At 31.4% G+C, this 26,727-nt stretch overlaps 1 protein-coding gene and 1 long non-coding RNA gene across 5 annotated transcripts in view; both read left to right on the forward strand.

Moving 5' to 3' along the window:
* LOC145313734 (rab5 GDP/GTP exchange factor-like) overlaps positions 1 to 13,973 on the forward strand; it is a 25,179-nt gene extending 11,206 nt beyond the window's left edge. The window contains exons 7-24 of one of the 4 annotated variants that reach the window (XM_080153294.1): positions 281 to 346; positions 597 to 682; positions 1,022 to 1,111; positions 1,444 to 1,546; positions 1,760 to 1,826; positions 2,002 to 2,122; positions 2,253 to 2,310; positions 2,481 to 2,577; positions 3,132 to 3,175; positions 4,128 to 4,220; positions 4,679 to 4,743; positions 5,248 to 5,351; positions 5,693 to 5,824; positions 6,245 to 6,366; positions 6,719 to 6,789; positions 7,093 to 7,177; positions 10,604 to 10,849; positions 13,766 to 13,973. In XM_080153294.1, the coding sequence (XP_080009420.1) occupies positions 281 to 346; positions 597 to 682; positions 1,022 to 1,111; positions 1,444 to 1,546; positions 1,760 to 1,826; positions 2,002 to 2,122; positions 2,253 to 2,310; positions 2,481 to 2,577; positions 3,132 to 3,175; positions 4,128 to 4,220; positions 4,679 to 4,743; positions 5,248 to 5,351; positions 5,693 to 5,824; positions 6,245 to 6,366; positions 6,719 to 6,789; positions 7,093 to 7,177; positions 10,604 to 10,687 (1,488 nt within the window). In that variant the 3' untranslated portion in view covers positions 10,688 to 10,849; positions 13,766 to 13,973. The remainder of the gene's footprint in view (positions 1 to 280; positions 347 to 596; positions 683 to 1,021; positions 1,112 to 1,443; positions 1,547 to 1,759; positions 1,827 to 2,001; positions 2,123 to 2,252; positions 2,311 to 2,480; positions 2,578 to 3,131; positions 3,176 to 4,127; positions 4,221 to 4,678; positions 4,744 to 5,247; positions 5,352 to 5,692; positions 5,825 to 6,244; positions 6,367 to 6,718; positions 6,790 to 7,092; positions 7,178 to 10,603; positions 10,850 to 13,765) is intronic. The other 3 variants (XM_080153296.1, XM_080153297.1, XM_080153298.1) reach the window with 3 other exon arrangements.
* Positions 13,974 to 20,090: 6,117 nt separating this feature from the next.
* LOC145315170 (uncharacterized) lies at positions 20,091 to 26,124 on the forward strand. The gene is made up of 5 exons (XR_013877969.1): positions 20,091 to 20,180; positions 21,022 to 21,108; positions 21,374 to 21,472; positions 25,401 to 25,463; positions 25,927 to 26,124. It is a non-coding gene; the product is annotated as an uncharacterized LOC145315170 (long non-coding RNA).
* The last annotated feature ends 603 nt before the right edge of the window (positions 26,125 to 26,727 follow it).

Below are 26,727 nucleotides of genomic sequence, written 5' to 3' on the forward strand. Positions count from 1 at the left end.
TGTTGATTTTTATCTTTGGTCATCATATACTTAATACTTCTTTCAATAAATGATGTCCACGTTAGCAACCTAAATTTACGTTATTTTTTCCCATGTCAAAATATCCCCGTATATTCCATTAGAATGTAAATATTGAGAGGGTAACAAAAACAAAAAGGCTTGATTTTTAACTGTTGAGCTACTTTTGTAATACCAAAGTTACTTTAAGATATTTTATTATGGGATTTTGTAATCATATTTTTTAATTTGATCATTTGACTAATCAACTTTTTAAATGTAGGTAAATAAAAAGATAGATGATATGAAAATAGAAGATTTGGCAGCCATGGTTCAAAACTTTTATCAGGTAAACAAGGGAAGATTAACAAAGGTATCAGAAAGGTTTTGACTATTTGATTTTTAGATTTAAGCCTTGGCGATGGTTTTATGCTATTTTTGTGCCAATTATCATTTTGACTACCATGTGAAACCAGCAATTTTTTTAAAAATTTTCTTTCATTGCATCATTCTTTCTTTCAGCTAAAATGGAATTTTACACATATAGAATTCCGCGAATCAAGACCTGATAGTTATAAAAGAATTATTGTTTTGTTTAGGAGCTAACAAAACGACTGGAGACACACGATAATTTTAGCGGATTATCTCATGAAGAAATTAAGAAAATTGAAGATTTTACTGAAAGGTTGATTTTGTTATTTTTGTTCTATATATATGAAAACATCTATAATATTTTTAAATATCTATTTTTAAAAGCAAATTTTTGTTAAATATGTAAATTAATATTTTGTCAATGGATAGATTATTACCTGTATGTTGCACCAGATTTTCATTTACTCTGTTAAAGTAATATTCGCAGGTAGATAAAATACCGATACCCCCTGTTCCCTCCCCTTCTATTGGATGAACGAAATGATCAATAATGTCTTGTTAGCATGCAAAATTTACCCTGTCAAAGTGTCAATAATTCCACTTTAAAAGATCCTAAATCCATTGTTGTGTCTTCATATCTATATATTTTTAGGTATATAATCATAAGCTTATACAAACAGCTATTTAGTCCAGTTTCTACAAATGATGAGGAAAAAGATTTAGAAATACAGTCTAAAATTAGGTACCTAAATTCATTGTTTTTGAAAAATTGAAGTTGTTAATACAAGAAAAATACACTCTGTTAAAAATTCAATCCAGGTGTTCGATAATGGATATATTATTATTACTTGGATCTTACACCAGATTATCATGTTCTCTAATAAAGTGAAACTTGTGGCTGGATAGAATAACGATCCCCCTATCCAATCCAACCCATTTATACCATTCCATCCCCTCCTATAGGATGAACAGCTGACCAATAAGTAATGTCCATATTAGTAACCTAAATTGACAAAAATGTTTCCCATATCATACACTTGTTCGTTCCCCTTTACTGTAATTAAATTTTTCTAGGTCTTTGAATTGGGTGACAGCCTCGCACTTGGAGTGTCCTTTCAAAGAAACAGAACCTGAAATAAGAGAGCTTATCTATACAGCTATCAACCACGTACTAGAGGTATTCATATTAGCAGCTGCGCTCCTAGCATCTAGGGGCATTGTATCCACATGAGGGTAGAGAAAACCTTCCCAATTGACAAAAAAAAAATACTTATATCTCGGGAACTAAGTGAACTTTAAATCAGATTTTTTTTTTTTAAACTAGAAATTATAAGAAAAAATAATGCTGTGATTAAAACGATTGAAATTTCTAAATGTTTTTGTTGTTTAGATTGATGGAAACAAAGCCCCACAGGATAAGCTGCGGTGTGTTGTGTCTTGTGCGAAAGCAATCTTTGAGGAAATTGTGTTTTATGCTCTATATTAGGCAGATTATATGATTTAACCATAAATTGCAAGGAGAAATGAGTACTCTAAAAATAACTAGTTAAAAACTTGAAATAGAAGGAATTTAAGTTTTGGTTTGTTTCATGTTTTCAAATTTTTGCATAAAACACAAAAAAAAATCTTTGTAGATTTTAAACAAGGGTGGAACTGGTCAGGGAAGCGCAGATGACTTCCTACCATCTTTGATTTACATTCTTCTAAAGGCTAACCCACCCAGAGTCACATCAAATATAAATTTTATTACTAGGTAATATTTCAAAACTTCCATGATTAACTCGTTAAATGAATGTATAACCTGGAAATGAAAGTTCCAAAAAGAAAAAAAAAACTTTTTATTTTAAATACTTACTAACTATATCTTAACTACTTATGTTAAGGTTTACAAACGAGATAAGATTACGGTCTGGTGAAGAAGGATACTACTTTACAAATTTGGTAAGTCTTCATTTCATTTCACTGAAACAAAAAATATTTTAAAACTTTTGTGTACCTATACATTACTCTGACATTATCGGTCTAATTTTTATCATGAATATAATTTGTGCCATAAATTCACAATAAGTAGGTATGAAAAATGTATCAATAATCTTATTTTTAAATTTCAGTGTTGTGCCATCTCCTTCATAGAGAACATGTCCCACGAGAGTTTATCCCTTCCCGAGGAAGAGTTTAAACTGTACATGTCGGGCGAGTGTGTGCCACCAGGGATAAACAATATTTTATCTGTAGATTTGTATCGTTGGCTGTTTCCTTCAAAGTTTCTAGTAAAGAAATCCCCTCAACTTCTTAAAATAAATTGAAATAAAGGGGGGTTGGTTGTAAGTTTTTCTTTGGTGTTACTTTAGATTAGGTTGGGTTTTATAGGTTACTGACTAATGAGTAACTATACAGGGTTAGGTCACCTCAGGTGTAGGCCCAGTAGGGTTAGGTTTAGGTAAAGAAAAACATCTTCCCCTTACCCACCATATTTTCATTTGATTTCAAAAATATGTGGGGGGGGGGTTTCAGAGGTCGATAGACACTGAGAGGGAAAACACCTTACCTTCTGTCTGTACTTTACTTAAAATTTGTATCTTAACACATTTCTAATTAATAAGAAAATACAAGTTACAATTAGGTATTAAGACTGACAAAAATTTATGAAAAAAATGTTTTTTCTCAAGTTTCATTAACTCTTGTTGGTCCCTTTAATTTATCTTTTTTTTAGATTATAGAAAAATTTGTAATAATCTATGAAATAATATTGTTCAATAAATCAGGATCCTGGGAAACTAGCCTTCTTATGTGCGAGGGCATTCAGGCATGATTTTAAACATATGAATATTTTAGTTCTTGTTTCTTTACAGATTTTATAACAAGGACTATCTTTTAACATGTAGGTATCCCTTTTATTTGAATTTAAAATTGTCAAGTTTTAACAAATTTTTTTGAGGAAGGGTGAAGACACCTGAATTTTTAATTACACTAGTTCCCAAAGTTTATTGATTGATTGATTGATTAGCCATTTTCTCTTAGGGTTTGGACCTAAGTAGTCATGGAGTAAGCTGAGACACTTTTCTATAGCCACTAGGGCTATCAAGCTCCACGTTCAAGCACATTATGACTTGACCCGCTATCTCATGAGAGCTACTCATTATTACCTCACCCTCGCCGAGTATGGCAGGTGTCCCAAATTAAGTCACAGTAATGAATGACGCTCTCCGCAGAGGAGCTTGGGATAAGGGTTGTACTGATATTATGTACGTGACTATTAAGTATCCAAACTTACTCAATAATCCCCTTCTTACACAACCAGGGGAAGTTGTGTGAATGTATTCAACTGAGAAATTCGAGTTGTCACATGGGGACTAGAACTCGAACTCTCATCACCGTAACTCAGTGCGTTACCACTGAGCTACGACGCCCCTTCCAAAGTTTATAATCATGTTTTCTTATTTTTTGGCTTATAAATTTTGGTAGTTTTAATAAATTTTGATGAGTTAATTAATCATGTTGAGTGTCAAAATATTTTATCCAATAACTTTAATGTACAGAAGGGGTTATGTTGTTAAAATCATTGGGGATGTCCATTGTACTTTAATTTATTGACTATTGTCATATCCCTGAACAACCCTGTCTTTTTGTCTAACCAATCAATTAAGATAAAACTTCACTTAAGGCTTATTTAATATCAAAATAAAGTAAGCAAAACTAAATAAATATTTCTTGCATATTATATTCATTTCATTGTTTTGAAAATATGATTTGGTCAGACTATGAGCCACAATTTAAAGACCTTGACTGATTTGTCAGAGCTACAGGACAAGCTATTTAAAGATGCGGAATCTTTAGAACAACAAATACAGGTAGGTAACTGGTTTTTGCTAAGAATTAAACAAACATTTATGGTGGGTTATGTTATTATATGTTTCAGTCAAATCATTTTTAAATTGAACTCCATCCGATTTTAAAAGTTAACCCAAAGTTTTATTTTTACTGCGACTAAGTTTACCCCGAAGCTATCAAATCTACTTTGAAACACAACAAAAACTACCTGAAGCTCGATCAAGCATAATTATAAAACAAATTTTTTTTAGTTTTTATCATAAGAGTAGGAAAGCAAAATATCACATTAGAATTTTGTATATTCTTTCAACAATATTTATATATTTGTATGATACAAATTGTATCTATGTATAGCTTAATTGACTTGACTGACCGCTAGAACTAAATTGTTCCTTTTATCTTATTTATGTGCTTAACTTTTTTGTGCGTAATAAATCGTTTAAAAGTAAGATTTGCTCAATTTTTCTATTTTTTTTAGGAATGGCAGGAAACCTTACAGAGTGAAGTAGAATCGGTATTGGCAAAGACCCAATATACTATTAGGTATACTTTATAAGACATAATAATTGGGAACTTGATTTTTCTTCGATTTCAAGTGATAATGTAGAGAAGGTTTATTATGGGATGCGATACTTTAATGCCCATTATAGGATATTAGGTTAAGAAACGACCAACAGACAACCAACTCTTTGTCTGGAAGTCCTCAGTGTGCATGGTAATACTAATGAGTTGCGTCTATCTTGGGCCAAGACATTCCCTCCACCTCCTAGACGTAGCATCAGTAGGTTTACTTTTTAACGTCTTTAGTATGACGTGATGAAGATAAGACTCAAACCCAACACCTCTTGGACAGCAAGCAGGCATTTACCGTAATGCCGCGAGTTACACACTAGTATCTAACAGATTAGTACGGTATAATTCTGTGGTATGTCGTTAATTCACCGATTATATGGTTAAAATGACCGCATACAAGCACAAAGAAATGAAAGAATTATCAAGAATAAAAATCATTATGATCAATCAATGAATCATTATGATAATTTTTAGAGGTCCCAAGAAACCAGTGAATCTAGATGCTGAAGATATGAATTCAGAAAACATGTCTTCACTTCCACCACCCTTGCAACCACAATCATTAAATAGTTTTACAGGCAAATATATCTTTTACTTTTATTTTATAGCTTTTTTGCGTTTTTATTATTTCCAGGGCTAAAAAACAGCATTTACAGCAAATTTGTATTCAGAATTTGTATAGGTACCCATTGGTTATTCAAGTGCTTACCTACACTCTGTTCGTTTGTTAGACTGTCAAATTTTTAAGTTTTGTTTCCGTGGATGATGTTGCATTTTAATTAAATGTGTTCATTGAATTTCTCCAATCATAACGATGGCTGTTTAAGCCTAAATTGTAATATTTAATAGATATTATGTTTTCATCAGAACTACTTAGTTAAAAGATTTTGCAAAAAGATTTAAAATTATTTGTGTTTAGGTGAAGACAGAATACCCACTCCCTCCCTGCTAAACACGTCCAGCTCAAGTAATTCCATGAGTGGCGTTGAAAGTACGATGGACAGCCTGGATAGTTTCTTGAGTGGCCCACCCAGTCTTATTTATACTGCAGGCATTTATGGAGTTATTTCTTTTTAATCCGCGTCTAGTGCGTAACAAGTAGATAGGTTTGAATATAGGCCCAACTCCACGTCATAACTAAGGACGTTAAAATGATTCCAACTGGTGCATGAATATTTAAAGTATTTGGAATGCCTTGATTCGAGATAGGTGCATTTCATTTACATTACCATTTACAGTATCAAAGGATTGGTTGCCTGAAGGCCGCTTGACATGCATAATTGAGCAAATTATGGTTCAAATACGCAACAAAATAAAACCTCATGTTGTTCGGGATGTTCTCTTTATTCTATCTGAGTCAAAAGTTAATACTTAATATAACTTATGCAATGATGCATACTTCTTAATTATATTACCACTATACTGGGAAGTTTTAAAAAAAAATTATAATCAATCCATAAAACTGTAACAGATCCTGGTATCCCAATGAGTGTCACTGATCCAACGCCGCAGGTTCCAGGTAAATCTCTGCTGGAGGCGACACCCACCGAAGAGCAGGCTATGAGTCCCCTGGTACCTGTCAACCTCTCACCAAGGAACAAATAATTTATCATTTTCTGCTACAACTAAAAAACGAATGTTTTACTTTTGGGATCATTAGTTTAGGCATGTTATAATTGTCCAAGTGACTTACCAATGGTATTATTCTAATGGCGTAGCAACTCTTATCAACACAACTATAAGGTCCTAACGTCAATTTTTGACAATGAATGACGAATCTTAAAAAGATTGGACATAAAGTAAAAGCATATCATCTCTATAATTAAGTAGATGAAGGTAAGTTCTTTGATTTCAAGCATGCCTTTTAAGCAATTTTAAGACTGATAAAACAACCTTTAAAACTACACAATTATTATTACAGAAAATTTTAAAGTATTTACATCTCAGAGGTTCACCTGTACACCGCAGATCACCAGATCCTGCAGCTTCAACCACCTCCTTATCAGATAATTCCAGGTAAGGTTTCTCTGAACATTTTTTTAGGAATAGAGATATTACCTAATATTTGAATTTTATATCCAACTGAAGAAAAAAAATGTCAATTATGTTGTCTGAAAAACATTTCATAAGAGCATAGACTTTTGTTTGCGCCATTTTAAAGGAGTCGGGAAATAATAAATATGACTATTTACTAAGCCACTAAGTGCAGCCTTTGACCTTTGACCACTTTTGATTTGTTCCTTTAGAACAGTTTTTATTGTTTTTTTTTCTGTCATTTAAAGTAGGTTTGAAGTAAGTTATCAGATAATTTTATTTTAGGTCCTCCCCTATACCTCCTTTGAGTAGTGAGAAACCTAACATCCAAGCCAATGGACTTGCCAGCTATGTTGGATTTTCTGCGCAGGTGAGCTTCAACATTTAACAAAGGGGGGGGGGGGGAATTCTGACACATTTGCGTAAACCTGGTATATAGGCTTTATCTTTGGACTGAGGATAGGTTATAAAAGATGAAATCATTCTTATATGATTAATTTTCCCAAGTTTTAAAACTTTTTGGATAGGCCTCCGGGTAGTCTCTCTACAGGTAAAAATGAAAAAAAAATTCAGAGTTAGAGGTCAACTTAAAAAACAAAATATGCAAATGCATTTTTTTAATGTTATTCACATATTTGAAGAAAAAACATGCATATTTTGATAAGCTGAACTCTAACTCTTCAAAAAAATTTATTTTTACCTGTACTGATGAGACCACCTTGAGGCCTGGAGCTACGGAACCCGGAGGCCTATCCAAAAAGTTTTAAAACTTGGTAAAATTTATCATATAAGAATGATTTTATCTTTTATAACCTATCCCTTCAGTCAAAAGATAAAGCCTACATACCAGGTTTACGCAAATGTATCAGAACTCCCCCCCCCCCCCCTTAATTGCTACTAAAGCTTAGGTAAAAAGGAAAAGGTATAGATGACCAAGTGCATAAAAGAAGTCGAAAGTAGCTAAAAACTTGTATAAACCTAAAATCTTGTACTTTGTAATCTTTACAATGCTAGTATTTATCTATCCACCTGTTTTTGATTTGTATGAAGTTCCATATTCAATATATATAAATAATATCCCTGGTAAAGTAGTAATACTAAAATTCATGGATAGGTAGATAAGTTATTTATCGCATTAAATTATGGACAGCTTTCCGCGGATATTAAAATGAAAAATTATAAGATTAAAGCCAGTTTGTTAGCCCCCAGGCCCCGTAGGCCCGGGTTAACAAAACTGGTAAAGATTTTATGATTTTTATTGTAATATTCTTTGAAAGTTGTCTGTACTTAGATGATATACATTATTTTTTTCAATATGGCTGATAACCGGTTCTAGTCCACCGGATATTAATCGGTTTCGAAGCTATACTGGAAAATTTTATATTCTCTACGCATTTTTGTTTCTAAAACAGTATATCCTAATTTTGTTTAGAAGCTTTTCTATCAATTAATTTTAAAACAACATTTAAATTATTAAATCTTTTATTAACCCTTCCGTTCACTCTTGATAGTATTCAGCATTAAACCTTTCCCTTGAGAGTTATTTGTTAACTTTGTCAAGTCAATAATCAACTTTTTATCAGGGAATAAAGGCATAATTATTACCTGTAAAAAAAATAAAGTTGTTGTTCGAACTCAGAAAAGCGGTTGCGCAATTATTCTCTAAAGCCATTGTGGGTTAACAATTTCTAAGGTTAATATTTTAAATTTGAATTGAAGTTTGTCTTTTTTGTGTGGGGGGGGGGGAGGGTGGTTTATATGCAGGGCCATTTCTATTTGGAAGGTTTACATATTCTAATCTAAACTGAGTAAAATTTTGCCGGAAATATATGAAGATTCTCTGAAAAGGAGAACCATGTTGACCCAACGGTTGGCGAGTTATTTTCATACAGAAACACAAACCTATTTTGCTCGAATATATAATCCTTACCATACCTTAAGGCAAATATTCTATCATATTACAAGTAGAACTATAAAAATATCATCTTTTTACAATCATTTATTTCATGTTGTTTCCCTTATATTCCGGTTTTGTAATGGTGTCACCGGGTGGGGTTAGGGAATATGTTAAAGCTTATGTCCTACTATTTAATCAAAATAAAATACTTGAAAAATAACCAGAATGTGTATAAAATGTCAATGCCTTTTAACCCTCATCTACAAATACAAATAGATTGTAATATAGTCTTAAATATCAAACGTTAAGATTATACTCGCACAAAATTTTAACTGTCAAAAGAATAATCTGGAACAGACATTAATCAATAATGCACTGTTATCTCGCAGTTCACATAAATGCACAAAAAAGGCTCATTTTACGCGTTTTTTTAGTGAAGCTTTCGTCCATCATTGGATCTTGGCTATGCCAGATTATTTGTAGGCCTTCTTATGCTGCTGGAAACGGTGTCTGGGCATGTTATGTACGTTCAGACGTTTGATAGCTAGCAGCCTTTAAAATTCATAGATATTTGAAGATAATTGTTACCAGGAACATTTTACCGCAAACTGCATTAGATCCGAGTTTTTCTTTTCCCTATTTCTTGTACTTCTTTCAAATATATTTCTTGGAGAAAATAGTAAAAAAATAACTTAATATAATTTCCCCTAATATAAATTATATAACCAAACCAAGCAATTATTATCATTAGGTTAATGTATTAATATCAGAGAGTAAGGGAGGGGACAATGGGCAATAAATTCAATTAAAGAGTTTTCACTAAAAAGCAATGAAAACCAGATTTATCAAAAAAAATTGACCAAAATTGTAAAGGGATCATGGTAATATAATTTAGAACAAAATTAAATCTAAGAAAAAAATAATTTACTTGAAAATTAAATTACCAATACATCACAATGTAGTAAACATTCTGTAATTAATCACTAGAAAAATCGTGTTTAGAACTTCGTCAATAACTGCCACATAAATTCAAGGGGTTCTTAAAATGTGTAATACATTAATATCACAGTAGAGTTTCTATCCATGAAATGACATTTTCTTGGGAAAAAATATTTGTTAAAACCAGCCATTTTATAACAAATTTCTGTCTGCTATTTTGAAAACTAACTCAGCTAGTTAGCGGGGCATTTATGCGCTAGTACCCAAAGTCAGTCAGAACCTGCTGAATTCGTGCACATTCCCTTTAAGCCAGTTCCCAAAGTCTGAGACTCTTAAAAATTGAATATTCGATCCATTGTTCCCTTCCGTACTCCCAGATTGATATACAATTATGAATTATGAATTGGTGTCAGGGATTTGTAAAAACAAAACTTCACCCTTAACTAAGGCTAAATTTTTGGCCTTTTTTATTGTTTCAAACGGTTGACTTTTCACTATAACATCTGTAAAAATAGCTTAAAACTAGCTCTGTGTTTCCCAGAACAGATTACCTCATATGATATTAACAAATATTGAAATATTTTGATGTAGTTAAATTGCTTCTACTTTTTAAAAACTTTCTTTTCTGTACTGTATTAGGAGATATATTATTACTTGGATCTTACACCAGATTTTCATGTTCTCTAATAAAGTGAAACTCGCAGCGGGCAAAAATAACTGTAACCCCTATCCACCCCCTTTACCCAATCGCCATCCTTCCTACTGGATGAACGAACTGGTCTATAAGTGTGTTCCATGTTAGAAACCAAAATTGACGACAATTTTTCCCCTGTCATAATATCCACGTATATTCTATATCCTTTACTGAATCTAAATTCAAAAGTACTTCTATTTGTACTTTTTGGCGTACTACTTTGGACGTAACTGTTCTTATTTTAGCTATATTTGTTTATTTTTCAGAATGTGAGTATACCAAGCATATCCTGCAATACAGCAGAAACTTCTGTCCCAGTGAAAACGCCAGTTTTAAAAGATCCAAAATAGAAAATATAGATCATGTAGTAACAGGCAGCTGTTTTAAAAAATATTTACACACAAAATTCCAACAACAAGTTCATAAATTCATTTTTAATGAAAGAATTGTACATTTCAAAGATTTAGTATATTTTTCAAAGTAGATGTGAATTCTTGGTGAAAATTTAGCAGGTCATTATCTCGGAAATGGTCATGGACGTTCAAGTTTTTTTTTAGGGTGGGATATTACTCCTCCCTAAAATTATATGGTGAGGTGGGGGGATTCAAATCTAACATATTTGAATAAGAAAAAACATTGGGGGGGGGGGGGGGGTAAACTTTAAAGCTTTTCATTGAGTACTAGTCAATCTTACTTTAATTTGCTTTTTTACTAATATTTTTTTTGTATTATTTCATTTTTTTATATTACTAACCCAGTTAAACAATGCATCCAATTTAAAGATAAATATTTTTGTATCTAACAATCTGATATAATTAAATGTACTTAAAATATTCGGACCAATCACATAAAAGATATAAATTTTCATAAGTTATGATAAATAGGTCTATCTAAATGATCATAAGTTTTTAAAAAGAAATATAAGATATATAAGTTGTATTAAAAGAATAATTCAGTTGTATTTCATACAACTATAAAATCGACAAATATTTTATACTAGAGTTGGCTCGATATAATTATCTCCCTATTGGCTAGTTTTCTATATGCATATCTATTTCTCAATAAATCTATTTTCCTCACCCGGCATTACTATCTAAAAGAAAGTAAATATTTAGTAATTTAAATGATTTTTAAAAGATTTTTTTAAATTATATTTTTTTCTTTACATTACCATCACCAAAGGGTTAATGATGATGATTACAATTTTAGTTTAATATTTGAACACACAAAATGTCGCCACAATCGAATTCTTTAAAAACATAGTTTTCTTAAATTTATCATATTATAAATTTAAATTTTCTTTTTTATGATTAGAAATTAAATACATCAATATAAGGTAAATAGCAACATGAAATGAAAAAAATGAATTTATTTTTAATAAAGTAAAATAATGGGTCTTATCGTTCTGGGCAATGAGAGTTTATTATGGATTATTGGAGCACTATGAGTTTTGATCATATATTCCTTGGAAAACTTGAGCTCGTTTATAGACATTTATTTCCTATATAGATCTGACATGGATCTTGAAGCAATTAAGCAGGCTGTTTTGTACATGTTAAAAATTGGAAGATTTCATTAAATAAAAGTAATCGCAAATACACTTAGTAAATAAAAAGTATTTATTACTTTATGACATTTTAAACAAAAATGCTGACACAATTTTATAAAAGAAAAGGGGGGGGTAAAATGTGGTGACTCGTCACACGACATACCAGCAATTTTATTTTGGGTGCTACTCCCTTAGTTTAAGAGATAATTGGATGAAATCTTTTGGGCTGGGTCACTAATTACCCCAACTATTGGTATCTTTAAAAAAAAACGGCGGCGGGACCGCCGCTCCCGCCGCCCGCCGCCGTTTTCCGCCGCCACCAAAAAAAAATTTTTTATTGCATTTCTCGCCGAATTAGGCAATTTGGAATCATTTGAGACCATGTTATTTTTTTCAAAAATTTTTCCCCTTACAAGGAACCCTGCGGGGGGACTTAGTCATTTTTTTCAAATTCTCGTTTATCAAGGTATATCTTAAATACAGTGCTACTCCTGTGCTTTTAAAGATATTGAAACAAAATCTTTTTAGGTTGGTAAGTAAAAAATATTGGAATTAAGAAAACGGCGGCGGGACCGCCGCTCCCGCCGTCCGCCGCAGTTTTCCGCCGCCACTAAAATTTTTTTTTTTAAACATAATCTTTTATCTTTTAAGGTGTTGGGTGGGTAAGTAAAAAAACATGGTCTCAAATGATTCTAAATTGCCTAATTCGGCGAGAAATACAATAAAAAAAATTTTGGGTGGCGGCGGCGAACGGCGGGAGCGGCGGTTTCCGCAGTCGTACCTCTGCCATTGTTGCTGACCTACCTAAAAATATTTTGTTTCAATATCTTTTAAAGCACAGGAGTACCACTGAAATTAAGATATACCTTGAAAAAAAATGACCAAGTCCCCCCACAGGGTTGCTTGTAAGGGGAAAAATTTTTGAAAAAAATAACATGGTCTCAAATGATTTTAAATTGCCTAATTCGGCGAGAAATGCAATAAAAAAAATTTTTTTGGTGGCGGCGGAAAACGGCGGCGGACGGCGGGAGCGGCGGTCCCGTCGCCGTTTTCTTAATTCAAATGTTTTTTACTTACCAACCTAAAAAGATTTTGTTTCAATATCTTTAAAAGCACAGGAGTAGCACTGTATTTAAGATATACCTTGATAAACGAGAATTTGAAAAAAAAGTCCCCCCGCAGGGTTCCTTGTAAGGGGAAAAATTTTTGAAAAAAATAACATGGTCTCAAATGATTCCAAATTGCCTAATTCGGCGAGAAATGCAATAAAAAAATTTTTTTGTGGCGGCGGAAAACGGCGGCGGGCGGCGGGAGCGGCGGTCCCGCCGCCGTTTTTTTTTAAAGATACCAATAGTTGGGGTAATTAGTGACCCAGCCCAAAAGATTTCATCCAATTGTCTCTAAAACTAAGGGAGTAGCACCCAAAATAAAATTGCTGGTATGTCGTGTGACGAGTCACCACATTTTACCCCCACCCCCCCCCCCCTTTACTTTTATTAAAATTTTAATTGCTCAAAGGGATACTTTATTTGAAAATTAACGTTTTATAGCCAGTAAAAAAAAACAGGTTTTTGTATTTCATTAAGATTTCTAGTGTGTGACAAAGGAAACAAATTTAATTTCATTAAAAACTATTAAAAGTTTGAGGTTACCTATATAGAGATCTCGTAATCAAAGTATAAACGAGGTTGCAAATATCATTTGTTTGCTCAAAACTTTGGATAATTTTTATAAATTCTTGATTTGTTGGTTCAAATCATTCAAACCATTAACTTTTAGCTAAAGAAGAGTCATTTTCTTTATCATTATTAGATGACAATTATCGTCCATTGTCTTATCACTGAAGATCCTTGGTATATTTTGATGACGATATGTCTAGTATAATATATTAACAAATCCCTTTAGTAAAATTATTAAATTTTGCATTTAAGCCAAATATAAAGATCAGTGAATAGTCAGATAATTATAATGTGATAAAATTTATCTATCAATATTATTCTACTATGTTTAAGTAGTATTTATTTGTTTTAATTATTATTATAACTCAAATTTATTTAATCATATTTAAATAAAGATTTAAATTTAAATATTTGCTTTGTAAATTTTTTTGAGAAAAAATGTAATCGTAGCTACTCTATAATTATGTTTTGAATACCTAGCTATCTTTAAATTTCTTTTATAAAAACTTTGTAATAGTTAAACTATACAAAAATGAATCACTCAGAATAAACACTGCTTAGGAATATTAAATTATCAAAAAATTTCGACTTAAGTATTAGAATAATGAATCATGTAAACAAATATCACTCTCAGCTGGCTAAAATAACGATACCCCCAACAACTCCTTTAATCCATCCACTCCACTCCTATTGGATAAACGAACCGGCAAATATTGGCAACATAAATTGACAAAAAAAACTTTTCTCGTATTCATTCGAATCCGGTGGATAGGAACCGGTTCTCATCCATACGAAAATACTATGTGTAGCATCGTATTATATCCAGCTTTCTACGAATATAAAGATGTACAATCATAAGATTAAAACCAGTTTTTTTAGGCCGTGCCTTCGGCACCTCGGGGCTAAAAAAACTGGTTTTAATCTCATAATTGTACATTATATCCTCGGAAAGCTGTTAATATGATAATAATAATATGATAATAATATAATATGATGCGAGAAATAACTATTCAGTATTCTCGTATTCATTCCAATCCAGTGGATAGGAACCATCCACACGAAAAAACCATATCTAGCATCGTATTATATTCAGCTTTCTACGAATATACAAATGTACAGTCATAAGTTTAAACCAGTTTTTTAGCCTGCGCCTTCGGCACCTCGGGGCTAAAAAAATGGTTTTAATCTTATAATTGTACATTCTATATCCGCGGAAAGCTGTTTATAATACGATGCGAGAAATAACTATTCGCCGTCGATACAATTCACGTATTCTACTTAGATTGATTTGGATTAAGGCCTTTATAGGTGAGGTATTCTTGCCCAATATTTGGCGGCGGTCATAGCCTTTATTTAGAAATTTGATTTCTGATCCTAATTGTTAGGCTGCGACTGCACTGCTAAAATATGTAGCTGGAACTAAAACATTGTTGAATGACAATACAAAGAAATTGGCTTTATCAAACAATACCTCAAAAAATATCTAAACAAAGTTTAGTTCTGTATAAATTGTTGTTGTAAATTTCAGGAAATAGAAATCCATATAATAAAGTAACAGGATGTTTGTGTGTATGTATGTTTGTACCGAAGGATCTCGCTAACCGCTGAACCGATCGGGTTCTTCTTAACAGGGTAGCTTCTCATAGGTCCCGGGAAGGTTTTTAACTATTTTCTTGGGTGGTGGGACACCCCCAAAAAAGAAAAATCCCTCCCCCAAAAGAAGAAAAAAATTTAATTTTTTTAACTAAAATTAAAAATGAGGGGGGGCACGGCACCCCCCCTCAAAAAAATTTTCGCCCCCCCCCCAAATTTTTTTTTTACTTTTTCTTTTAAAATCTAAAATAAGAAATTTAATTATTAAATTCGACTCTCTCCTCAAGTTCCCCCAGAGGCCTCTAGGGGCGTAGCCGCTAGTATAAGAATATTGGAGCTGATACTGTATAATCCTAGGGAGGGATTTGACATTCGGCTGTTTATTACACTAGTCCCCAAAGTCTTATAATGACCCTTTCTTATTCGTTGGCTTACAAACATCTTGGGGACTTTTATTTATTTTTGATTGGTTGGTTCATTTAGTTCCGTGTCCAAACGTTATGAACCACTAATTGTAATCTACAGGTTAATTTTGTGTATCATCATTAATGATGAACATCAATTTATCAGCCATTGACTTATCCTATTAATTTCCTGGGTTTATAAATATTTTTGCAATCCCTATTACGTTTACAACAAAAATGCATAAATAAGCTTAAATAATTAGAATATTTAGATGCATTACTTCAAACTATTACTCATAATATAAAGTTAACAAAAATACTGCAAAATTACTTTAGAAAACTAAAAACAAGCAGAGAGTTCAAACAAGCATGACATAAAATATTTTTAAATATTATTAAAATAAAGTATTTGTTATGGCCTTCCCCCATTAAACCTTTCCTGAACCTATGAAGCTACATTGCAAAGGAGAACCCTATAGGTCCAGAGGTTAGTGAGATATTAAGCTACAGACAGACACATAAACATCATATTACTTTTATATAAGGGTAGGAAATTACTATTCTGTTGTAGAATAGTTCAAAATTCAATGTTTTTTCGTCAACATGAACCTTTTAAATTTATTTGAATGGACTAAGAAAATCAAAGAACAGCTTTGGCACCAGAAATGAGTAAATATTATTTATGCAACTAAATTATTTCATTAATTTTGAGAATTATTTCATCATTTTTGCACAAAAATAATAGAAACTGATTTGTTTCCAATCCATATTTGCATTTTCTGCATTTTTGCACTTTAATTATAAATTTACCACGGCTTATTTTCTAAGATACTATAGTTGTGGATTATGGACGACGTAGCGGATTTCGTTGACGACAGTAGCTTATGATAGGTTGGGTTGATAGGGGGCTAGAAATAGGAGAAAAGCTACTGTGAAAATACGATGAAACCTTATACTTCGTTTTCTTTCCATGATCCATAATTTTACAGAAATTGTCAATAATTTAAATTAAAGGATTCTATTATAAGAAGTAATTGCTTGTTTGGAAATTGTAAGCTGGAAATAATGGTAAATTGAAAAAAAAATATAAAAGTTCAAACTGCTTCCATCTAATTTTACATAGTTTTTCTATAATTATGGTCGGTCAGTCCGTATGAACGTAACTGATACCTATTTTCGTTAATCTAGACATGTATGTATGATATAGGAATCATAGCAACTACATAATCGATACCCGAAAGTCCTTACATTCATTTAAAACATCTCTATGTAATTCTCAAATCAAATCCTAAAAATTTGAGTATGTCTTTTACTGCATCCTGTATTTAAGCAATTTTACTACAAATTCCTGTACAATTTTGTATGACTTGGAAATTAATGTTCTGCCTATTAAATTCTGACACTCTACAAGTCGAGTATTGTTCTTTGACCTTCCTTCTGATTTTAGAACTTGGCTTTCATGGATGTTTTCATCCTTATTTTGCTTTATTTCACTGTTTTGTGACAGACCAGCAATCACAAAAAAAAGAGAAGAAAAGCTTCTTTGCAAGAATAATGTATTTTACAACACAAACCTAACTGCAAGACAAATGACAGGAAGAAAGTAAGTTTTTTCAAAGTTTTATATTGTCGCATTTTGCCAGGGATAGGAAAATAGGCGTTAATTTAGCTTCCTTAATCCCATACCTTTTTTTAAAGTGGTGAATTTTTCATTTGTTGGATTGTACCTATTGGAAGATGAAAGTGGAGTAGATTAATTTTTTTCCCTCCCTACTTCATACTTGTCAAGTTATTAAAGCTTTTTTTAGTAGCAAAGCAATTATAATTCTAAATACCCGTCTGTATGTCTATTGTGTGGGAAGCATATTTTTCTCAGTTCATATTTTTAAAAAGCTGAATGTCTTTTGTGAATATTCCCTTTACCAACAACCAAAATATGGTTTACATGGTCCGTTTGTCTGTCGATCATGTTACTAAAGATATCTATAATAATAGGTTCCGTGAATTTCTTTTTATCCCTTTGTCCATCCAAGATTTCATTGTGTTTTGCCACTATTGGATGATATTAACCTTGTTTTGATACCTTTCATTTGTTTATAAACATTGTCAAAGCAAAGAAAGTTATTCTTTTTGATAACAAATGTCAAATAACTTTGTTATTATTTGTTATGCTTGTCATTTTTTAGTATTTTGATTCCAACGTCTGCAATTGAATAATTTTGCTTTAAAAACTTGTATTAAATGATTTTTTTATTTAAAAATGTTAGTACCCGCGTAAGAACCTTAATAATACAGTATTTCACAAACACCCGGCTTCGCCCCTATCGAAGGGAAAGAAAAATAGCCTGAAATGGAAGCATCTTTAGACCTAAATGAAGATTCCCTAAAATGGAGAACTCAATCGGTTCAATAGTTATCGCGATTGTAGAAGACAAACAAACAATAGACCTTTATATAATTGGATGGATGAAATATTCTGATAAACAAAATATATTATGTGCACATCAGTTAAACTGTTGTGTTGTTATTATTCCAACACAACTTAATAAACTAATACATGTACTCTCTAATTAAATACTAATCACAGCTAGGTTAAAGTTCTTTGTTGAAATTATTCTAAATTGAAAAATTATTGACTCTCCTTATTAATGCAGGTTAACTTTTCAAATTCAGTATTTCAAAATTTGATCGCATTAAAAAATAATGTCACTGCAAGATATTTGAAATTTGCCATAATTGTAGGGGATAATAAAGGTACCCTATTAGTAACCCTGTCTGTCTTTCCTTCTGTAATGATAAATTTTCAAACCTTCTAATTACCAGACCTTTACTTGAAGGAGGTCATAAATAAACTTAATTGCCTATACTATGTGGAGTATTTCAACTCGAAATATAAGTAGATATTTTTCAAAATTATATTTCAAGGCCTTATTTATCTTTTCGTCTATATGACTTCCATGTACCGGGGCTTTGAAATTCTTTGACTTTAGCAGCGCCTGCGACTATAACTTCAGCATATTTATAAGCTTTGCGTGACTATCTTCGTCTGTAAGCCTAATAAAAAAATTCAATTTTACTAACATATATTTATACAAATTTTTATTTTTTGTGAAGATTTTTTCACATTTATCGCTCCATAACACCAAAAAGAAGATTTGATTTTATGGTAGAAATGTAATTTTCTCAGTTGCTGTAAGATATAGGGTTTTGAAATTTATACAGTTGATTTTTATTCTTACCTAAGACCCTAAACTTATTTTGCAGTGCATTATGTTTATCCTAAATTCTTTAATATAAAGTTTTATTTTTAATGCTTCGCTACTTGATGCATGTTTTTTAAATGCTTCATATATACAATATACATTGCCAAATTATAACCCTTCTGTTAATTTTCAAGAAATGAATATATCTAAGTAGGGTAAATTTGTATTACTTGAAGGGATTATTCTTTTTCAAAGCATTAACCTCTTCATATTTTGATATTAAACAAAGTATTAAACATTTCCCCTATCACAGTAAAATATTAAACTTTGTGTATCGAAGGATGCTTACTCAACCGATATGGTTCTCCTGTACATAGTAGCTACTCACTCATAGCTATGGCTATTACTATAAAAATCTTGATATCATCAACTATGGAAGCTGCTCAAAAAAGCATAATCAATCAGTCTAAAGGTTGCCCAATCTTTTCCTATTGGCTTTCGACGGATAGATATACGGACATCGTTATATTTTGTATAGTAGGATATCAAATGAGGTTTCCAGTTAAAGGATTGATACTCATAAATCAAATTGTCCACAAATATTCCACTGTATTTTCCCAACACCCTTCTTATAATTCCTTATATACAAAAAAAAATTCGAGGATTTTTTTCCAATTGTTGGCTTGAAGCTTCAGCTTTAGCTGCCTGAATAACATTTTCCCTGTGTAAAAAAGACAGAGAGAAAAGGAAAGAGAGATAGAAAGGGAATTGGGGAATTCTTAATAAAAGACGGAAGTTGAAAACTTTTTAGTCAAACCTGTGACTTCACAAGTTAAATGTATTTACTGAAATTGGTACAGAAAAGTCTTAAATTTGAAAAAGTTGTTGATTTAATCATCCTATTATAAAAAGAAGTAAGAGTTTTTTGTCTGTCCCGAAGGATCTCGCTAACCGCTGAACCGATATTGTTCTCCTTTACAGTGAAGCTTCTTATAGGTCCTGGGAAGGTTTTAAACTATTTTTTGGGAGGGTGTCTTCCCCCCTTAACCCCCCGAAAATTTGTTTTTACTCTTTTAAAACCCAAATTTAAAATAGGATGAGGTCAACTTTTCCCCTCCTACCTTAAGTTCCCCTAGAGGCTTCTAGGGGCGTAGCCGCTAGTTATTTAATAAATTAACTAAAGTTTTTATATTTTTTCGGGGAGTAAAACAGTACTTAGATATAAAAATTATATTGCAATCAGGAGATTGCAGTATATGTAGTGGCCGGAGGAATACATATACTTGAGAACTTAGGTTCTTTGGACTAATCACTATTATTCACTTAGATAAAAATGAACTGATTATTTCTTTCTGTACATCAAATCTTAGCATAATTTATAAAAAGCCAACTGCTGCCACCAACTTTTAAAACAGGTAAACAAAGTTACATTTAAATTTATCTTATTCATCTTAAAAATGACATGTGAACTAAAAAACAAACAAGGATGACAACATCCATAAAAGCGAAGCTCTGAAACGGTAGAACAAACGGACATTAACACTTGTATAATGTCAGAACTGAATAATCAGAATGCGAATGTATAAGAGTCAAAGCAAAATTATAAGTAAATTTGTTGAAAAACTGCTTGATACAGGATAATGATTATAGACATTCTTACATTTTTAGGACTTGATAATAGAGTTGCTTCGCTTATAATATTGTACTTTGTTGTCCCAGGAATCAGTATACCAAAAATCAGACCAATCGGATAATTAGGTCACATACAAATTTGTTGTTAAAATGTAAAAAAAATCAACATGTTTAAAATGAACGTACGGACATTCTGGTAATGATTATAGAGGTGCTACGCTTTCTAAATCGTACCTAACTACTAAAGGAATCACCATGCAAAATTTGAATTCGATAGGACAATTCTAACATGTCTAAATTAACGAAAAAAGCTATCCGTGACGGACGGACGGACCGACCCTAATAATAGAAAGGCTTCGTTTTTAAAAAGGTTTTATTGGTATCAAAAAGTTCATTCCATATGTTCCAATCCCCATTACTCTAGTTTGTAAACTTATGACCCTTTTATTTGTTTTTATTTAATCCAAAAAACTTGTTCCTGCTCTAATTGTATTTGTACAGAGCCGTGTGAACTAAACCGACGGACCAACCAATCATGTTTATGAAAATTTATGAACAATCCAAAATAGGGCAACATTTAAACTTTAACTATTATATCAGTCTCCAATAAAATTATATGCATAGATTAATAAGCATGGAAGATCCAACCTGGTTTTGGGGAGGTGTTACTCCATGGAAACCCCCGGCAAGAGTTCAACAGAAAAATAAAAAGTAAATTATTTTATTTTCAAATATTTTTCATAGCTGAAACAAACCTAATTTAAGGAATAAACTCTAAGTTTACTTGTCATAATATTAAGGAACATATTAGATAAATATAAAAAAAAATGATTTAATTCTTTTGTCTTGTACCAATAAGAAACATTTATGCGAGAACTATTTTAAACAACAGCAAAAAAAATTATTAAGTATTTGACCTTGAAAATATAAACTTTATTTAAGTATTGAACCCAGAAAATAAAAACTTTTTTTTAAGGCTTGGTCCCTTAGGAAATATTTACGTGACGCCAACATATGAGACAACATACAGAAAACTTTACAAGAACAATTTCATTGAGAAACCACTTATTCCAAGGTAATATTTTGTTGCGGACATCACGAAAAAAAAGTTGTTTGTTTTGCTTATTATGACGTACTTAACTATATTATAATAAGTAAACAGTTTGAAAATGAGGAGCTTCAAAGGTTTGCGGAGGGGGGGGGGGGGGTAATCTAATTCATATTTTAAAAAAATTGGGGGGATAATATGGGGGTTTTAAAGTTTTAGGGGGATAAACACCCTTTTACTATGGTTGAGGGTTGCCATGCCCAAACCGAATGTGGCTGCGGCTGGAGTTTCTTAAAAACTGTACTGATAAGCTCAGCCTTTTAACTGTTGTTTCTAAACAGCCGCCTGACTCAGAGTGAATTAGGCTAAGGGTGGCCTTTGTGGGTAATTTATGTTATTCCCATTGCTGATGGTGGCGATAAGCCTACTGTAAGCTGGAAGGCTATGGCTGCCGAGCCATGTTTTAAGTTCACATATAATATAATAAACAATTAAGCATTAAACTATAAGAAATGATTTATTTAGCCCAAGACATAAAAACTTTACAAACTTTATCATAAATAAATTACCCTAGCTGTATGATTTTTTGATAAATTTATCAATCAAGTGATAAATTCTAAAATTTATATCAAGGCTAAAATTTGTAAATATTCCACAAAAACTCTGTTTACTGGTATTGAATAGGCAGCAACATGGAAAGGAGTCCAGGAAAACAATTTGGCGCAAAAACTGAAAACTCCCCCCCCCCCCACAGATCTTAATTTGAAAAAAATTAAATAAAGGTAGTTTTCCCTTGTTTACCACTTTAAGTCAAGTTATGGTATTGGGTAGCCCCGTACTGTTAGTTATAATCTTATTTCTTATTACCTTATAAATAGAGTAGTGTAGCCTACTTTTATACTTCTTATTTATAATCTTATTCCAAATCCCTGTTTTTATAAATAGAGTAGTGTAGCCTACTTTTATAATTCTTATTTATAATCTTATTCCTTATCCCTGTTACTATAAATAGAGTAGTGTAGCCTACATTTATACTTCTTTTTTATAATCTTATTCCTTATCCCTGGTATTATAAATAGAGTAGTGTAGCCTACATTTATACTTCTTATTTATAATCTTATTTCAAATCCCTGTTACTATAAATAGAGTAGTGTAGCCTACATTTATACTTCTTATTTATAATCTTATTCCTTATCCCTGGTATTATAAATAGAGTAGTGTAGCCTACATTTATACTTCTTATTTATAATCTTATTTCAAATCCCTGTTACTATAAATAGAGTAGTGTAGCCTACATTTATACTTCTTATTTATAATCTTATTCCTTATCCCTGGTATTATAAATAGAGTAGTGTAGCCTACATTTATACTTCTTATTTATAATCTTATTCCTTATCCCTGGTATTATAAATAGAGTAGTGTAGCCTACATTTATACTTCTTATTTATAATCTTATTTCAAATCCCTGTTACTATAAATAGAGTAGTGTAGCCTACATTTATACTTCTTATTTATAATCTTATTCCTTATCCCTGGTATTATAAATAGAGTAGTGTAGCCTACATTTATACTTCTTATTTATAATCTTATTCCTTATCCCTGGTATTATAAATAGAGTAGTGTAGCCTACATTTATACTTCTTATTTATAATCTTATTTCAAATCCCTGTTACTATAAATAGAGTAGTGTAGCCTACATTTATACTTCTTATTTATAATCTTATTCCTTATCCCTGGTATTATAAATAAATAGAGTAGTGTAGCCTACTTTTATACTTCTTAGTTTTTCTTTTAGCAAGTCATCAACAAAAGTGTAAATAATGAAGTAGTATTCTAAATATTGAATAGTTTATGAAATTTGAATGAGAGTTTTTGGGTTGAGTCAATAATTGGCACTTTTAACATATTTCTTGTTTAATTACTTTTCATTATTTTTGTCAACATTATCTAAAGACGTAATTGATATAGAAGCAGCTTATATTGCCTAAAATAAAATGATGTCATACAATACAAAATGACCTATGATGAAATTGAAATGTATACTGGCCTATAATTGGTCATTTATATTGTATGACGTCATAAACTTCCCAAAAATAGTTATAAAACTTACCTGTACCTTCGAGAGGCATAACAGTAAAGGAAACCCATAACGGTTCGGTGGTTAGCGAGATCCTACACACACACAGATAGACATCCTGTTGCTTTTATACAAGGCTTAAAGATTTGGTTACCATGGTATTTCTAACAATATTAGTACTTTGGTTTAGATACTTTTTACAAAGTTTTCTTTTATTTTTTTGATGAAAGTATTTTTAAACTTTTGTTATTTGTTGTTTGAAAAATTCTGAATTGCTCTGCATTACATTATTAGTAGCGAAGCTACTCTATAATTTGAAATGTCCGTCTGTATGTCTGTATGTATGTATGTTTGAAACGTTTTGGGGGAAACGTGATTTTCTCAGCTCCTACAAAAGATAGAAGGCTGAAATTTTTTGTCAACGTTCCCATCATTATGGAGCATAATTAAGTATAAAACATTGTTAGCGGTGGGACTGCTTTTAAGCAGCTTTTTAGCCGCTTTTAATTTTCAAAACTGATTTTCTTGGCTCCTTAACATGATAGAAGGCAGAAACTTCTTGTCAACATTTCCATCAATATGAAGCAAAATTATGTATAAAACATCAATAGCGGTTGGACTGCTTTTAAGCAGCTTTTTGGCCGCTTTTATTTTTCAAAACTGATTTGCTCGGCTCCTGTAAAAGTAAGAATGCTGAAACTTCTTGTCAACATGCTTATTGATATGAAGCATTATTAAGTATAAAACATCAATAGCGGTCAGACTGCTTTTAAGCAGCTTTTTAGCCGCTTTTATTTTTCAAAACTGATTTACTCGGCTCCTGTAAAAGATATATACTGAAACTTCTTGTCAACATTACTATCAATATGGAGCATAATTAAGTATGAAACATCAATAGCGGTCGGACTGCTTTTAAGCAGCTTAGAGCCGCTTTTATTTTTTTAAACTGATTTTCTCGGCTCCTGTAAAAGATAGAAGGCTGAAACTTCCTGTCAACATTCCCAACAATATGAAGCATAATTAAGTATTCATCATCAATAGCGGCCAGACTGCTTTTAAACAGCTCTTTGACCGCTTTTACTTTTTGCAACAGATTTTCTCGGCTCCTACAAAAAATACACTACTGAAACTTGCCAATATTACTGACTTTATGCCCCATACTTAGGTATGAAAAATCTTAGGTAGTCTGATTGCTTTTAAGCTGCTTTTCTTTTTAAAACTTTCAGATATAAACCTTAATTTTTCAAAGTTTCATGATTTTAAGTTTTGCATATTTATTTGCATATATATCTCTTTCTTTTCTTTGTTATTAAAACAGTTAATCAGCTCTATAAATTACTTTGTCTGTTTGTCTATTTTATTATAGATTTTGTGCTTCGCTACTTATGGATGTTGTCATCCTTGTTTGTATAGAAATAACATAATATCAAATATTTTAATCATTTGCGACAAACTTATACTTTTTAAATACTCTCTTGTAAATGCGTCAGGTAAAAATAAAGGTAAATCTGAGTGTTTTTATAAAGATTAAATGATTCAAAAGTATCTAATTTGGCGAGAAAGGACAGATAAAATTTCGGCGGATTACGGCTGGAGTGTCGGTCCACTCAAAATTTCAGTTTTTGAATGAGTTTTAGGTATGGTTAAAAAAGAATGACTCATCCACCACCCCCTTATCCCCATTTATAATTAACTAACTTTTCCGTGATGCATCTGATATTGCGGTAGTTATACAATTTTAATAAAATTTATTTGCTGAGGGACCAATTAACTAGTCATTATCATTGGGTTTAAAGATGTATTGCCTTAACACAAATAAAAAAATATATTTTCACAATTTTTCAAGCACTTTCAAATTGAGAGTTTTATCTTTTTTAGACGTCCACCAATGAGGGAGAAACCAAGAATCTGTGAGCAAAAAGTAGTCCTCAACAGACAAACGTAAATTATTTTTATTTTAGTAGCATAGTTACTCTACAGCTGGTTTGTCTGTGATAATAGTTTTTAATGACATACCTTGTTCAGTTTATCGATTGTATAAGCTTAAAGACACATAAGTAGAACAGTTTTAGAGAGTTTTAGAAATAATGGGCCTTAAAAGGGAAAAAGTTCCTAACTTATAGGTAGCAGTTATTTGACGCATCATAATAGATAGTAAAATTTAAAAAATTAAATATAAATTCCAATTTTGTTGGCGTCTAGTGGCAAGCCAGAGCCAACGGAAATGTTATTAATTTTATGACTTTTATCTTATTATCAATATTGTCCCTAACACGATACGATGCATTATTTTTTTTAACAAGGATTAATACAAGCTCTAAGTTAATGAAAACTTATCGGTTTTAAAGCCATAGTGTAATTTTGAATTTATTAAAATAATTAACCATCTTAATTTATATTTTAGCCGTTACCAGAAACAGTATGAGGGATCATGGTACAAATCTTAATCAAAACAGCTTAGTATCACAATGACAAATATATTATTTGATTCATTTCTTATTCTTTAAATACTCCAAACTATTGTTTTTTTTTGTATTAATTTAAATTCTTCCTGAATTGTAAATTTTTCCAATAGTAAATTACAATAAATTCTTAAAACTTATGGAATGTTTATTTATAATTCACATTAAAAGCTATTACATAAATACATAAAATTTTTCTTTCTCATAAAACGAAGGAGTAAAGTTCTGTGTTTGCTTGATGTGCTTTTAGTTAAAATAAATTTACTTGTTGTCTCTGAATGAACACACTTTTTCCACGTATCGAGATTAACAAAAAGAATTTTTTACTCTCACTGCACTGCAAGAAATAATAGTATCTTATATTTGAAAAATAAATTTATTATTACTTGGATTTTACACCAGATTTTCATGTTTCTCGATAAAGTGAAGCTTATAGCGGGCTAAAATAACGACCTCCCCCCTCCTTACCTCATCCCTCGCCTACTTCTGGATAAACGAATAGACCTATAAGTGAGATTGGAAATAGCAACCTAAATGGACGACAATCTTTCACATGACATAGTATCCACATACATTCTACATCTATTATTGGAAAACATATAAAACAATAAACTCCGTTAGATTAGATAGTAAGCTATAAAAATTGGAAAGAATTTTAATGAATATAATAGATTTGAAATCTGCAAAAAAATTTAAGGATTTTTTATAAAATTCGTTTTTTATATAATTCATTATTTAAAAGC

This window comes from Acartia tonsa, chromosome 3 (genome assembly GCF_053477335.1).
Source record: "Acartia tonsa isolate MP-2025a chromosome 3, ASM5347733v1, whole genome shotgun sequence".
NCBI classification, from domain to species: Eukaryota; Metazoa; Arthropoda; class Copepoda; order Calanoida; family Acartiidae; genus Acartia; species Acartia tonsa.